General features: G+C 31.9%; 1 protein-coding gene across 1 annotated transcript in view; it reads right to left on the bottom strand.

Annotated features, from left to right (window-relative positions):
* The window catches only part of LOC119603930 (putative uncharacterized protein DDB_G0277255), a 284,661-nt gene that overhangs the window by 190,580 nt on the left and 76,834 nt on the right, over positions 1 to 17,247 (bottom strand). The window contains 1 exon segment of the mRNA XM_037956229.1: positions 11,626 to 13,891. Coding sequence (XP_037812157.1) covers positions 11,626 to 12,714 — 1,089 coding nt within the window. The 5' untranslated portion in view covers positions 12,715 to 13,891.

The raw sequence follows: 17,247 nt of genomic DNA, 5'->3' as shown, positions 1-17,247 counted from the left end.
CTCCCCATACAATATCGGTCTTCAGCATACAACTTGGTCCTGTAAAGTAAAGCCGTTACTATATAATAGCGATGATGATTATGATGAATACGTGTAACTGTTAAAAGGGGTCATATAAGGGTCATACGAAACACAAAAGCAAAAATAGAAAAATACTATATTTTTTCAGTTAAAAATTCTATGGTAGCCAGAAGAAAAAGAAAGGATAGAGTAACAGTCATATGTACATACGTATGGACAGACAAATGAATTAGATACAAGTATGAGTTCTAAAAGAGTTTTGTATCCTTAATGATAAACATTTACTTTCACAAATGCCACAGTTTTGTTTTTATATGTGAACTCACACAAAGAAGATACACACTTTAAATCTTGCATGGTTCTAGTATAAGATTAAAGTAAAAAAAATATGAAAAATAGTGTTTATGTTAGATTTTGTTACATCAACAAACAGTAATATGAATTTATGTTTGTATGTTTATACGAGGGTAATTTGAAGTATGACGTCAATCTGTCAGTATAAAAATATTAGCAAAATCGAACTCGGCAATCTTAAAAATCAGTAATATAATTTTGTGGGAACAAAAAATGTATATCGAATGAAATTTTTTTTCATAAAATAATTATTTTTAAATTGATAATATCGAATAGTCTTTTTTAATCTATTAGTTTTACCAAAGTTTGAAGAAATAGATGAGAGTTAGAAAAAATAAATTAATTGATTAATAATCCTGTTATTCTTTTGGGAACAATATAATTTCTTAACAATCAGCCATCGTATGAACACACATAGGAATGTTTGTATGAATGAATGGGTTTAAGACAGTAAGCGATTATAACAGACATACAAAGACAATGATAGGAAGAAAATACTTATGATTATATACATCCATACTCTCATATATACATGTACATATATCGCTCATATATGTACATATTAGCAAACTAAGTATGTATGTATATGTGTTACTTAAATCTTTAAAAAATATTATCCTAGAGGGAAACAGTGCGTCACATTAATTGAGATAAATCGAGGTTAATTGGCTAGATTTTATATATGTGTGTATGTTTATACATAACAATATATAACAGCGAGTTTACTATACGATTCTTTACATAAATACAAGTACACGAAGTATATGTATGAGTTTGTTAGTAAATCTAGCTGTAATGTGTATATGATTTTAGATATGTTACAGTATATTGGTATTATAGCTGAACTACTTTCATCAGCATGATGTACAATAGGTTGGTGCTAATTTTACAATAAAAAAAAAAATTGGGAAATTTAAAGTTCAAAAACTTAGACAACATCAACTGGATGGTACTTGGTGCCTTTGGAATGAAATGGATGTCGTGTGGAAAGATATAGAAATCAAAACGCATTTGTCCAGCATGAACAAAGTCTTGCAGTTATGCAATCCGATTTTAGTGCAGCAGACAAATATTACTCTACATCAGAGGAGCGCAAGATTGCCATTACATAGCACGCGTGATAGGGTAAGAAAATTCTGCTGACGCTAAGTTGATACACATACACTATAGGTTTAATTCTTCTTCTTTTTATAATGAGCAATATCAGTTGGTTTGCTCTCAACTTAAAAAACTAAATCAAATCAGTTGCTGATCAGCACTTGTCGAAGCAAGGTCTGTACGCGACGTTTTTAAAATACACACAGAAATACAACAACAAAATTTTGAGAAAGCCGAATTAATGTAGGAGAACATGAGAGAACAGTTGATAGTTTTTTATATATAGACTTTGATATACGCTGGCTGTCAAAATCCATAATAAATATTTGACAGTTAGCATATGCTTTATAGTTTATAGTCATTTTATTAGTATACTTTTATTTTGAATTGAATTCTGTTCTCTGCTGCTTTACCAACACAAATAAAACTATGGTAGTCTATGGTAGTATGTGTTTGAGCAACACTGCTCTACATATAAGTTTTGACATGATTTTCCACATCAGTATATGAACTTGAAAAGACTGCGCAGCAAACACTATTTAGTACAACTTGATGAAATTCACCTCTGACAGTTTTAAAACTGTTGCGAATACAGACTTCAAAACTTTTTTCCAATTAGCGTTACCCCAGTCTGAAATTTTCGTCATTAATATGCTATTGAAATTAACCTTAACAGTTATGTATCTACTTATTAAGGCCATCAACTCTAACTTAATAAGCTCGAAATGTCTTCTCAATTCAATACACTTTCTATTTCAACTTTGTCGAGTTGAAATGGTTTCCAACTCATGAGACCATTCGTGGAATTCGTTCATGGACGAATCTATTTAAAAGAGGAAAATAATATTCTACTAACTACGGTATCGGATATGATCGACGGAAAATTATTTCCGACATTCTTCGGCACTAGATGATTGAACGTGCTATCTGCACAATAGTTATAACAAGATGTACTATAAGATCGACTTGCCCTATTAGAGCGCCGACTTAGAACATGACTCATATGAACTGTCTCGGAAATGTTTCCCCAGGGCATGTTTCCTTAACGAAAGACCCTCTTCTTGGTGTATTGTAATACCGGGGTAAAGAGGTGCTACCAGTACCTCTAGTCTACCGGCACTATAAACTGATGATGTCATTTCACTTCTCGGTTAGTCTTTGAAATGGGGTCGAGAGAACCACATAATCTGGTACTACAGGTGGCCAGTTGCCCGCAGAACTTTTCCTGGCTAGTCAGTTGGTTGAGGTTCTTTCGGGATCCACGTAGTGGCTGTGGTTTAAAACCAAGTTCGCTGAAAGAGTAAGTTGCTGTTAAAACACTGATGCACGATGAAATCTATATTTCGGGATAAGTTCGGTGCTGTTGCCGAATGACAACAGATACCCCATAGAGAAATGACTGTGGGACTAAGCGTTGGCAATAAGTTGATGTTAATTGTATATGATACATCCGGCCGTATACCTAGAGTGAGTCTGTCGTATGTTGTTCTCTTATGAGTGTGTCGAATAAATGAGAAGTGTGCAGGGTTGAATGATGATGGATGAAATGTATCTTATTGATATCATTGGTGTGTTCAGAGTAAACTTTGTTCATACCAGATTTACCACAGTATGTCTCTCCGAGTAAGAACAAAGTCTTGGCTTATTTGATGGATTCGTGCTTCGGTCTACCGGTTACGTCTCTAAATGCAGTTGCCAACTCTATAGAAGCCATCTGCGTGTTTGTGAATGGAAGTGATGTGTTTGCATCTCGGTAGTTAAGTAACGGGGCAGCATTTGTCAAAGATTAGATAACTCAAGTGCTTGAGCAAAGTGCACGTATACTGGACCGGAAATTCCATTTACGTAAATTGACACGCAGGTGGCAATTTAAGTAGTACAATGGACGGTGATGAGCCGTCACAGAAGCTCACCTAGTGGTTGAAAAAGACTACCGTGAAATAGGCCAACACGGCAGGTGTTCACGTAAAGCACTTGACTTCAATGTCTCGGAAAGGTGTCTAAGTTTTATATACAATGGGTAGTTACATAAATATTTTCCTACAGATTTTTCAATTCCTTGAATATATTATAACAATATTTAAAATTAAAAATAAATTAATAATTTGTCTAAAGAAATTTTTCGAAATTTTATTTTGAACCTTATTTTCGACCCACCCTAATACACACGCCATTGTGCCAGTTAAAATCTGTCTACAGCTAAATCTAGTTCGGAAAAAGATGAATGACACAGTAAACATAAATGGCACAGTAACAGTAACTATTTAGATTCAATGAAATTTGTTATCTGTTGGAGTATATAAATAACAACATGACTTATTATGATTGGTCCTTGACTAAGCAGTATTATTTTTGATTTTAACGCCAACAACATGTTTTTAATATTAAATGAGTTAGAAATAATTGCTATAAAACGAAAAAAGAGCAAAATTTAATATACTAGAATGTACTTAGTAAACAAATGGATTTGAATTATAATAGAGCTTAGTATTATTAACATGGTCTCTGACCTCGTAAAAAAATATCACACTCTTCAAGTTGTTTATTTTTTCAAGGCAAACATATTGGTAAACTTTATACCCCAAGTTATTATAACAATTCCTTTGAAATATTGTATGTATAATTTCAAAATAAGTATTTTCTTCTATTAAAATAGTACAAATATATAGTAAAATTTATATTTATGTATTTGTATGTTAGGCATGTTTCGAGCAACATCTTTATTTTATAGTTAGACTCATAGAAATCATTTTTATAGGACCAATATTTAAATCTGAAGCGTATTGAAGCAGATAAATCCTAAACGTGCAACGATAAATTTGATGTATTTGAAATGCTGAAATTATAAGGGTCAAATCCATAGACATTGTCTCCACGAACACGTGCGTTTTGGGAGTCATTTAAATGTTTTATAAATATTTTTGTAAAATTTGTTGTGCGTATTAAATATTCACATTTACGCCACATGCGTATACTTTATGTTGTAGTTAAATATGTGTTTTTGGATTTTTGTTTATCTCTTTACAGACAGCCTACGAGGTTAATTTGAAAAATGTTATGAATAGAAGTTTAGCATTATAACTGTTTAAGAAAAGATGAGTAAGAAAATGGATGCAGTTCGATTAAGATATGAATAGGTTTAGTAGATTTTTGTGTGTATTGAGTAGAAATTTGGCACTATAATAAAAACTGGTCGCAAAAGTGCAGGACATCTAATAAATTTCTATGCTTTTTCATGTACTATAAATTGGTTTTTTGAGAATATAGAAAATTTAATAAAAAATCGACAAAATTTGTAAGTAAATAAATATTGGGATTTACAACAAATGGTGTCTCCTTTGAACGCGGAATTTGACTTTAGCAGTAATATGTAATTTAATCACACTTAGCGTAAACTAGAATTTGTCCAACAAAGCGTTATATGTGGGAAGTTTAGCTTAACTTGTAATTTGAAAGAAGTGTCGACGAAGCACACCGTTTGGTCCATCGGTTTCAACATGCAGGAGATGGTTTGTGCCATTCAGAATTGATGATTTTGACACAGAACACAAAGACTGCTCACACCAGCCAAAAAAGTTTAAGGACTAGGATTTGCTGGTATTAATATAAAGATTTTTGGTAAACTCAAAAAGATCATGCAACATCATTGTATCATCAGCAGGATACACCCAAAAGCAGATAAATAGGGTACAATACGAATTAAACTCCATTACGATAACTCGAATCGTAAGATATCGTATCGAGTAGTCGGTCAACAAAGACGTATATATATTCATGGTACTAAGGTAATGCTCAGTCATGGAACCAAAAGGGACTTATCCATTATGAGCTGCTGTAATCAAGACAGACATTCGAAGTGAACATATCCGGAATGCACCTTGATGAATCTTCTAGACTGCTGGGACTAAAAACTGGTGGAGTTATTTGACGGCCATTCCTTGGAATCATTTGACTGGGGGTCGAATCAAAGAATGCACCTTGATAAATCTTCCTTATCTTAGTGTTGTTGCAATACCAGGGTAAACGAGGTCCTATCAGTACCCCCAATCTGCCGGGACTGGAAAGTGATGGAGTCCTTTGACGGCCATTCCTTGGAACCCACTGGCCTAGAGGGTAAAATTTCGAACTTTGTCTTGTGTCGGCTATTGAAGAGGATCCTTCGGGGTGCATGTAGTGATTGTTATTGGACTCAAAACTAATACGCGGTGAAATCTATATTTGGTCAGTGGAGTGACTATGCAGTTAAATGTTGAGAATGTGTTGTTTCTAAATCAAACTGTTGTTGAAATGGTACCACCGAGAAATAGAAATGATGAAAATCATGATATCAGTACAAAATGTCGAAGAAACAAATTTATAAATACTCATCGATTGAGAGATATGAGATTCTTAAAAAAACCGTTCCTCGGGACACTTTACTATTCACATAAAGCACTCGACTTCTGTCCCGATTAGTTTGGAGCATGTTTTGGCCGAAGGACTCCCATAATATGCGGTCATACATGAAAGCGTAATATTTCATTCCGACAACGCTCTGATACATGTTGCAACTATTTAGAAAGAAGTGCCTTAAAGTGCAGACCTTTCCCCTTCTGAATACTATTTGTTTCGATCGATGCAGAACGTTTTTTTTGTATGGGATACGCTTTAATTGCTTCTTATAAATTACATTTATGTTAAATTTTATCACTATCATACCATATATTCGTATTAGGATCAAACATGACCAGATATTCGGGATTCTTAACAATATAATTTCTGGGTGTATAAAACTTAAATCAACATATTTAAACTATAAACAGGTTGACATTTGTATTCGTGTTAGAAGAAGTCGTGGATTGCTATTAACTTTTGTCAATAGCAAATAATCCTTACAATTTCAGAATATTTGTGAAAAATTTTGTTTTCAACAATATAAAACGGCTTCGTATTATACAATATTTCAATGTGTTAGAAACGTAATGACAACATCATTCTTGTCTAATGATGAATATAAAAATATTTAAGAATATTTAGAAATATTAAACCTAATTTTACTCCTGCTTTCCTATGCTAAATATTTTACATGTTTTAAACTTGTCAGTAACCTTTAGGCATACAAACACAAAGATAAACTCCATAACAAATGTGCTACTTTTTGGTGTTCTTTTTTTCAGTAGTATATTTTAATATTTCAGGTGCTTTTGTTTTATTAAAATACACTTTTATACACAAATAAGCACAAAAAATGTGTTTTAAATATAAATTAACTGAACAAAACAGAAAGAAACTAAATTGTATGAAGCTTATTTGAAAAACATGCATTGAATTACATGGAAGACAAAAAAAGGATTCTCTAAATTGTATTGTTATGCTTAGAAATGGACCTCTATCGTTTGCCACGAATGAATGTGTGTCTATATGAGACTGTTTGTCCTGATATTGTTTGCTGAGAAAAAACACGCAATATTTTGAAACGTGTTGTACTTTTTTAACAGTATTCCTTGCAAATCGTGCATAAATGACTATTTGTATGGAAGAATACAAATAGTACATGCATACTAACAGTTGTATTCTTTAACAATGAGTGTCACTGTAGGTACATATTCTATTCACATACACATACCACTGCAGCTCTATATGGAGGTTTTAGTTATTTTTTAAATATTTTACGTTTGTTTATAAAGAGAAAGAGAAAAAAGAAAACATGCCACATGTTTTAATAAAATGCCACGTAAATCGCGTGAGACACATACAAAATCCATAAATAGCATCATGTTTAGAACTGAGCCTATTTCTATGCTTTACTTTTTCTTTATTTTTGTTTTGTTTACTTCATATGAAATTTAGCTTATAATTGCGTTTTTAGAATATAAAAAAAAACTTCTAATTTCCACTTCGTAATAAGATGTTTTGAAATGGGACTAATTACTAAATACCAAAAAGAAATAAAGAGCAACAAATTTAATAAAAAATAAATTTTTGGTAGATTTTCTTTTAATAGTAGACTTTATTTGGGCAAAATTAGATGTTAATGTTTTATTAGTCATAAAAAGTGCTAGAATTACGGGGTATGTGTTTTATTTATGTTTGGTTTTTATAACCTACAACATCTTCAAAAAAATTTTGCTACAACTTTATATCGACTTTTGATATTGTTTTTTAAGGTAGATTACAAATATTTATATATATATATATATATATATATATATATTTGTTTAAACGTTCCTTTTTTTGGTCTCGGAAGTAAGCGTTCATACTCGACTAGAGCGTTCATGTGAAACTGGATGTTAAATTTTATAAACACTAAAGTATTTTAGAGTTATTAAACTATGGCTACTTAGGGAACTATGGTTTTTGCAGTTTTAGATGGAGAGGCAACAAAGAAATAAATTAGCATCTAATAGCCCGATGACAGTGTAAAAAGACAGACAGATACTAGACAAAGACATACGAACCAATATACCGATACTTGCAAATACAGACATATAACCAGCAGTTCTGAGGGACATTCCGGAACTAGTTATTTAAGCTACTACATAGGGCTCATACTAACTACCCAACCAACTAGGTGACTAGTTATTATTACATAGACATGTCCTGAATGAAAGTCAATGGCACTCCATAGGTTACAAAAATATAGTCATAAAGCTAGTCTAAAGTGTCTGTGCATAATATATAGTAAAATATCAGTAACGAGGGAACTGTCACCCTACTAGCTCTTTAAATAGTTATTTTAAAATGAGATTTTTCGTCCAACAAGTGTCCAACATGGGCTTAATCATTACTGCAAATTACTGTCTTTTTCGGATATATTGACTCTTTGTCGAACTGCTGGTATAAGTTACATATAAATGCATACAGACACAAATGACATAGACAAATACAACAAGTCAGACACAAACAATCACAGATATATATACATAATCAGACACTCATAGTACTAGAGAGATACATAGCATCAAATATGGACCGATTCTCATCAAATTTTTGGTAAATAAATTTTGGTTTCATAACATTGTGTGCAATTGTTTAAGTCATGGAAATAAAACCATATACGCACACCACTACGTGATAAAAGAATAAAGAAAAGACTAAAGACCCGTGTCTCCCAGTTTTGCCCAAAATTCATTTTATTTTTAATTTTCACGAAAATTGTGAACAAACATACATTATATACCCTTCACTAATAAAGTCCGGAAGGTATGTTGGATTTGTTTGTAACGCATAGACACCAACCAGCTTAGAATCATTTTCGTAGTCGATTAAGCCATGTCCATCCGTCCGTCTGTCTGTCCTTGTAATCAAAATACAGGTAGCAATTTTAAACATAATTCAACGATAATGGCATTACTTTTGATCCTATTGATTTTGGTTTATATCAGTCCATTACTTCACCTAGCTCCCATACAACCGGGTCCCCTAAAATGGATTTTGGAAACAATGATTATGCCAAATACTTATATAAATATCTTTTGAAATGTTTTAGTATTTTTGAAATCTCCGTACTAAACTATATATTGTGTCAATTTTTCATCGTATCAGAACTTTTAAAAATATCGAAATTTTTAAATGTATTTATTTTACTACAGTTTTGTATTGGATTTAGAAACATAACAACGTTCTCCTGAAAAGTACAGAAAAAACAACTTATTTACTTTTATCTTTTTGCCACAGAAATGATACTCCAGAATTTCATATTTATTTGATCCTAGCCTCCATACGAAGCCCCCCATATATAGCTTCTTTTTAGAAAATCAGTTTTTAATCAAAAATATATCGAAATTAAGGCAAAATTTAACACAAATGCTTTATTATTAACAAGTAAAAAAGTTTAAAAAGAATATTAAATGTGATTTATTTTTTTTAACAAAGCATTTATCTTGAATATTACCTTGATTCCGATTTATTTAAGCAATTTATTGACGAAAAACTAATTTTCTAAAATAGGCTTTATATGGGTGATAGGAGCAATACAGCAAAATGGGCTGGATAGATTTGTATTTATAAATTTCATTGCAATAACAGTGTTAATAAATGAATTGCGGATATTGAAGTCACTTTCTGAAGGGGGCTTTGTATTCGGGCTAGGGTTAAATGAAGTCCGATCATTTCGAGATCAGCAAGGCATGTATAAAACTTACTTGTGCTAACTTTCATCGAGATACATTTATATAATACATAATTATGAGCACAAAAGCCCTTTTTCAGGGGGTTCAGTTGTATGGGGGCTAGGTGAAATAATGGACCGATTTTAACCATTTTCAATAGGCATCGTCCTTGGGCCAAAACAAACGCGTATTCCAAATTTCATTAAATTATATAAAAATTGCGACCTGTACTTTGATAACAACATTTACATGGATACACGGACGGTCGGACGGACGGTCGTCGTTAAATCGACTCAGAAAGAGATTCTGAGTCGATCGGTATACTTTAAGGTGGGTATAGTACTAATATTTTAATGCGTTACAAACATCAGCACAAACGTCCTTCCCACTAAAGTGGTGTAGGGTATAAAAATAATACACATTTATGATATACTCATAACTGGTGTAGGGTGTCATATGGTCGGACATGCTCGATTATACTTTCTTACTTGTTTCATTTCAAGTGGAAAGTTTTACATTTTGAAATTTCACTGCTTTTTTTAACGACACCTGTACGTATACGTGTTAATGATTTAGTAATATTACAAATATTAAGTGTACGCCTAATTTAGAGAGGCACTTGAAAGTTACATTTATGATATACTCACAACTGGTGTAGGGTGTCATGTGGTCGGACATGCTCGATTATACTTTCTTACTTGTTTCATTTCAAGTGGAAAGTTTTACATTTGAAAATTTCACTGCTTTTTTTAACGACACCTGTACGTATACGTGTTAATGATTTAGTGATATTACAAATATTAAGTATACGCCTAATTTAGAGAAACACTTGAAAGTAATAAAATCGAAATTTTTAAAGTTTTTTTTGCGATTTTGATCTTGAAGATAAAGTTTTTATTTTTTTGTTTATATGTTCACAATTTCCTTTATAAAAAAAGCTACAACTTTGTCTAAGAAATTCAGGTTTAATACTCCCCGTTTTCAATGCCTAACAATCAATAACAAATATTGGGAACTTTCAACAAAAATTAACGGATATGCCTTAGAATCTAAAGAATATTGAAAATACAAATACACAGCTTTATTTTAATATAATAAGAAAATTATGTTTTCCAACCTTGGCTAAAACTTATTTTCCCCTTTTACTCTCTATTGCCCTCCTTCTCTTTCTGTCTCTCTTACGCTTTAACTTACTTAACTCTCAGACTAAATCAACATTATTTATTTCTGTTAATTTGAGAGTTTTTATAATTTGAGAGTTCCCCCTCCTATAGGGAAATTGTTTACATAGTTTTCTCATCCCCAAGAAAAATGTTCATAACATGTAACTTGTTTACATTCTTACTTCAATTTTTTCATAAATCACCATACTTTCTCTCATTGTCTGTTAACCTATTTCAGAAATTTTGTTTTTGTAAATAAATATTTGTTCGTAAATAAATTTTCCATTCGGAGATAATTAATCAATCTTTCAGCAACCATTAAGTATATTAAGCTACCTTAAGCTCCTTGTATTTTGGGGATATAAAATATTGGCAAAATTAATGAAGAAAAGAAATAGGTGAGCCAAACTCAACAGGACAAATAGAAATATACCCAGTTCACGTTTAATATAAAAACTATTTCCCGTGAAAAGCTTGTGGTAGGTCTTTGTATATTAATAAATGTAAAATAATACACTTTCAAAGCACTTATTCTATAAACTATGGAAAACTTTTACATACATTTCATTTATATAAATCACTGCTAACTAATAATATAAAGTTTAAAATATTTATTGTATTTTTCAATCAACTTAACTTTAAATTACCGACACACTTTTTACTTTATGCCATTTGAAAATTTTTCAATTTCCTAAATCATTATGTGTATTGAACCCATCATGACACGTTTCAATTTAATATTATCCTTACAAATTTGACACGTTTTAATATTTTTTTAATTTCCTTAATATTTTCAATTTCAACAATAAAACGAAATACCTAGATTATTGAAACATTATCTACAAATAATTACACTTTTATATTCATTGATGATACACTAGCACTAGCACTTTACTCACCTCTAAATCTTCTCGACTACCACCACCTCCACCAAGGCTTCCACCACCCAAAGATAATTTTCGATTTCGTTCACGCTCTAAGCGCAACAATATTTGAGCATTCTGTTCGCACGTGTATGTGTGACCTTTGTGACGACGTTCCAAACTATATTCGTATAGTGGTCGCGATGGATCTGGATTTAGTTCTGTATCATTGCCAACGTCACAACTACATAAAGACTGATTACTACGACCCTTGGCACGACGTAAAGAACCGCGATTTTGTGGCGTAGCCGCACGTTGTTCACTGATGTGATTCGAAAAGGTGACTACATTATTTTGCAAACGTTGGCCAGGGGGTAGATGAGTTTGTTGTGAGGGTTGATGCTGCTGCTGCTGTTGTTGTTGTTGATGTTGTTGCTGCGCAAGACTACTCGAAGAGCTGTGGCAATTGTTGGCGGCAGTTGATGTGTTATTAATAAGATTGTTGGTATTCAGCATGGTAGTCATGGCAGAGCAACTGCCGGATCTTAAAACCTGCATAGCTGTATCGGAATAATGAGAGGATGTTTCATAATTGTCAAAGCTAAGATCATGGCCTGCTGTACCGCTAAGACGGGCACCGTAGGCCGCAGAAGGCATTATAGGCGGGTAAGAGGGAGCTATGGCAGCAGCTGAGGTGGGACTGAAGGAACGCAAACGTTCACAGGCTCTCAGACTGCTGCGTAACACAGGTGTTTGGGAAGCACTAAGACTACTTTTTCGTTTCGATGGTGAGACATAGTAAATCTCACGTTCATCAAATTGTATTTCAGCCGTAGAAGAGGTGATATTACCATTGTCATTGGCATAACTAGAACTACGACCAATGGTGTGGGTTGTGGCAGTGGTGCTGGTGGTACTACCACCACTGGTACTACTCATATTGGGATGATCTATTAGGTTTTGCAGCAATGGCTTGCGATAACCACCATTTGTAGTGGTTTTATTATTGATGCTTTGTTTCTGAGGTTCGGGCGTAGAACTACAACTGGAACGATAATTACTTTCATGAGATGTTTGCTTCTGTTGAAATCTAGCCTTATCGACTGAACGTCTTAGATCGTTCATGGTTTCTGTGGTAAAACTGTTTCCCTTAAAAGTTTTGAAATTTATTTAATATTGTAGTTTTATACTTTTGTTAAGCATTTTAAATAAGTTTAGAGTTAAGCTTATTGTCATTGTCTTTTATTTGAATTTTTGTTCTGCTTTAAGTGTTTTGTTTAGCTTTTGTTTAATATTGTTGGTTTTAGTTTTTGGTTTTGGCCTTATCAAATATTCATGGGACAGCTGTCTGTTGCTTTAAAACAGCACGTGGTACATTATACTGAACAGTAACCTGCTCATACCATTTTCATTTGTTTGCATTCTCTATGCTGTTAAATATTCCACTTCCGTTTTACAATATTATGTGAACGATGATGAGATGATGATGATGACGACGATGCTGATGTTGATGTTGATGCCGTTGCTGAGGTTGATGATGACTATGATGGCAATACACCTTTGCTATTCATTCACCGTATAAACGTTTAAACTTGAAAGGGGAGGAGTTGCTGCTATTTGATACTTTAATGTTTTTGTTTCTGTTAAAAACTAGAAAAATAAAACATTACCACTGCATCAAAAGCTAATTTTCTATTCACTGAACTTTTCTTTGTTGGTTGTTTCCTTTAGCCAAAACAACAGCAAAACACAACAGTGGGATCAGTATGTATATATTCGTTTAAGATTTTTAATAGTCCACCACTTGCTGTGCCATTACAATTTAAAATTTTTCTTATTAAACATTCATGTTTCCCAGCCCTCGTCGTCGATTGCCTTCTTCCTCACTTTATTCTATCCAACATTTAAAAAAAATGATTGCTTTTAAAAGTGTATTCATTCTTGGCATATTCTAGGGAATTTAAAATCCGCTTAGTTTCTCATAAAAGCCAGCTGACAACAGTTTTCTTTTTGTGCATCTTAGGGCCAGTAACTTTTACAGCATCATCAACTTTTCTTTCCCCACTTTTTTTGTACTTTAAACTTTTATTCTTAAAGGATTAGTAAAGGTTAGTTTTCAGTTGCATACAAGTTCGTTCTAGTTTTTTCTTTTAGTTGTGTTTTTTTTAATAATATGGTTGCAACATTAAGTTGCATACAAAGAAGGCACCAAGTTTTTGTGTTTTTCTATACTTTTTTAATCAAACCTCGTATATGATGGCTCAACAGGTAAGATTTTAAGTGACCACAATATGAAGACTTGCTGAAATTGAGAAAATAATGTTAATTAAATATTAGTGTATAAGCATTAAGATTATTAAATTATTTAATTAGATTAATGAAATTTTATGGTAAATTTCTTCAAAGAGCGGTATTAAAAATTTGGCCAATAAGTTTTTAGTCGACAGGCTGGTCAGTACAAAAAATGAATGATATTTGTTTAAGTGATTTTCGAACGATTACCTATAGTCTCTTTGTAATTTCTACAAAATAATTTTCCGACCTTATAAAGTATATGTATTTTGGATCTTTATAGATAACGGATTCGATTAAGCTACGTCCGTCTGTCTTTCTGTTTGTCTGTCTGTCTGCCCGTCTGTCTGTGTGTTAAAATCAATTTTCTGAAGACCTCAGGTATCTTTGGGATCTCAGTCTTCAATAATTCTATCTGACATGCTTTCGAGAAGTTTCCTATTTAAAACCAGTAAAATCGGTTCATTAATGACGGAGATATGAGCAAAAACCTGAGACAACCTCTGAAAATTTCGTCGAACATTCAGACGCATGAAAACAACAACAACATTCAGATTATGCTTGTTTGTGTATACGTTGTGTTTGCTTGTTTATAATAAATATTAAAACGCTGTAAACAACAACAACGTTTAATATTTGTGTTTGATGTTTTAAATTTATTTCTTTGTCACAGAGATGGGATTAGCATTTATGAACGTAATGCGAATTTTTTGTAAAAATTAAAGAAAAAAATCTTAAATTTAATACTACTTGTTATACCCTACACCACTTTAGTGGGGAGGGTATATTGGGTTTGTGCTAATGTTTCTGACGCACAATAATATTGTTCCTATACCCGCCTTAAAGTAATACCAATCGGCTTAGGATAATTTTTTGAGTCGATTTAGCTATGTCCGTCCGTCCATGTAAACCCTGTAATCAAAGATCATTCAATGAAATTTGGTCCGAGGGACGAAGCCTATTGAAAATGGTTAAGATCGGTCCTTTATTTCACCTAGGCCCCCATAGAACTGAACTCCTGAATAGGGCTTATAAACCTTGTAATCAAACTACAGGTAGCAATTTTGAATATAATTCAATGAAATTTGGCACATGATCTTCTATTGTCCCAGGGACGAAGCCTATTGAAAATGGTTAAGATCGGTCCATTATTTCACCTAGCCTCCATAGATCTGAACCCCTGAATATGGCTTTTAAGTTCATAATTATGTTTAATATACTCGTATCTCGACAAAAAGTTGCAAAACCTAGTTCTATACTAGCCTTGATGAATTTTATAATTGTAGGGTCTCATTTGACCATAGCCCCTATACAAAGCCTCCTTCAAAATTTGGCTTAAATGTCCACAATTTTATTCAACAATAAATGGCAAACGTACAATTCAACTTAAATGCTTTATTATGAAAACAAAATCATATTTTATTTTGTAGCAGGTGTAGTGTATTATTATATGGTCGGCCTCGCCCGACTATAATTTCTTACTTATTTTTACCTAAAATTATTTTTCTCTAAATACATTTCTATAATACAATACATGTTAAGAGAATATTATATTCTAAAAAAATAATATCCTTTTCTATTTATTTAGTGATTTATCTCTCAACAATGTTTACTTGCATACAACATCAAATCACATAAAATCACATATTTGCTAAATATAAAAGTTTATACACAATTTCTACTATTTGCTTGACCTTTTCCAATGAATGAGTTTATCTCTAATGATCTTATATATTTAGAAATAAGGAAAAAAATGTATAAATGTTGACATGATATAACCTCGTATTCATATTAATACTACTATAACTACAACTCTACAGTTAAAACTACATTTATGCAACAAGCTTTAGAGATATACATACAAACACTTGCAAACACAAACAAACTTAATGTAGCATTAAAAGTCTCCACACATTATGAATATCTTATATACTTTACAAAAAAAGGAAAAAAAAATAAATCTCAGCACTATATGTATAGAAGAAGTACGAGGCCAAAGTGCGTTTGTATAAAAGTATGTTTGCATAATGGCAACAGTTTTATGAAGAAAATTGCAGTTATATAAATCTGCCCGAAGGGATAAATAAGTTTATGTTAGTTATGACAACGTTAGATATACAAACATAATATTTCTTATATACCAAAGTATATTTCTATATTTTTGCTGGGTTTCTGTTTCATTCCTCTTTTTTTGAGTCGTAAAAAAATTTATGCATTTCAAGAAAAAGCTTCTACATGAATGCAAAAAATAAAGTACAAAAATCTACCAACAACTACTTATTTAGTTTAGCTGTTATAAGTTGCAATAGCAAAAAAATTTGCAGACATACTACATATTATTAATATAACAGCTACAAAATTTCCTAAAATTTTTTCAACATAAATGTGGCATGGAAATGTTCTTTTAAATTTATGTTGAACATACAAACTGGCTGTTAGAGTAGAAGTTGTTTTTTCGTTTTAGCGTTGTTAAAATTTAGTCATATATCAAATCATTTACAAAGGAAATGAAAAACTCTGGATAAATTCTTTAGAGAAAATTATGTGCAGATTTTTCTCACAACATTTTTCGTTTTAGTGGCGCTTTACTAAACGACAGCGACTTAAGTTTAAAAATATTTTTTTTAAAAAATAAATGGCAAAAAATATTGCATGAAAATTTTTGTGTGTTTATAAATATGTATTCAACTGCAATCTTGTTCTGTTCAACAAAATCTTGTATATTCAATTCATGGTTCTGGCTTTTTTGTATAAATAAAAAAATAAATAATTCTGCCCAAATAAATGAATGCAATAACAGCAACAGCTAAATGGAAGCTGCTGTATTTTTAAAATTATAAACATTTGAGAACATTAAGCTAAGAAGAATTGTTTAAAGTTTTAGTACTTTTGCCATTTTCAACGATTTTAGCGCTTTTACTTAAGAAAGGAACTGCAATTCACAACTGTTCTGCTCTATAACTTATGTAGTACTATGCAGAAGGCCAAAGCAAAATATCTTGCGTATAAAGAAGAAAACTTAAGACACTAAAAACTAAAACTCACTTTACAATTGCTACTGAGGTTGCCAGCAATAATTGCTTGTTGTTACTGCTACAGTTGCATCTTGGCATTTCGGTAGAGGAGCATGAAGTTGTGTGCTGTTAAATAAAAACTATTTCTAAAAATCTTCTTCTTTTTGCTGAACTTGCAAATAGTTATGAAAATTCTTTAAAATATAAACCTTTCAATGCTGTATGTTTTAAGACAGAAATGGAGTAAGTTTTCGTTTGCACCTTTTAAGTTAAATATTTAATTTTTGAATCTTTTTTTGAAGTGATTTCTAATAAGAATCTTCAATTAGATAAACATTTATATGTTAAATGT

The sequence above is a fragment of the Lucilia sericata genome, unplaced genomic scaffold (assembly GCF_015586225.1).
Source record: "Lucilia sericata isolate MDLA Ls3-8-SP2 unplaced genomic scaffold, ASM1558622v1 Contig000347F_arrow, whole genome shotgun sequence".
In the NCBI taxonomy this organism is placed as follows: domain Eukaryota; kingdom Metazoa; phylum Arthropoda; class Insecta; order Diptera; family Calliphoridae; genus Lucilia; species Lucilia sericata.
This window is presented reverse-complemented; position numbering and strand designations above follow the sequence as displayed.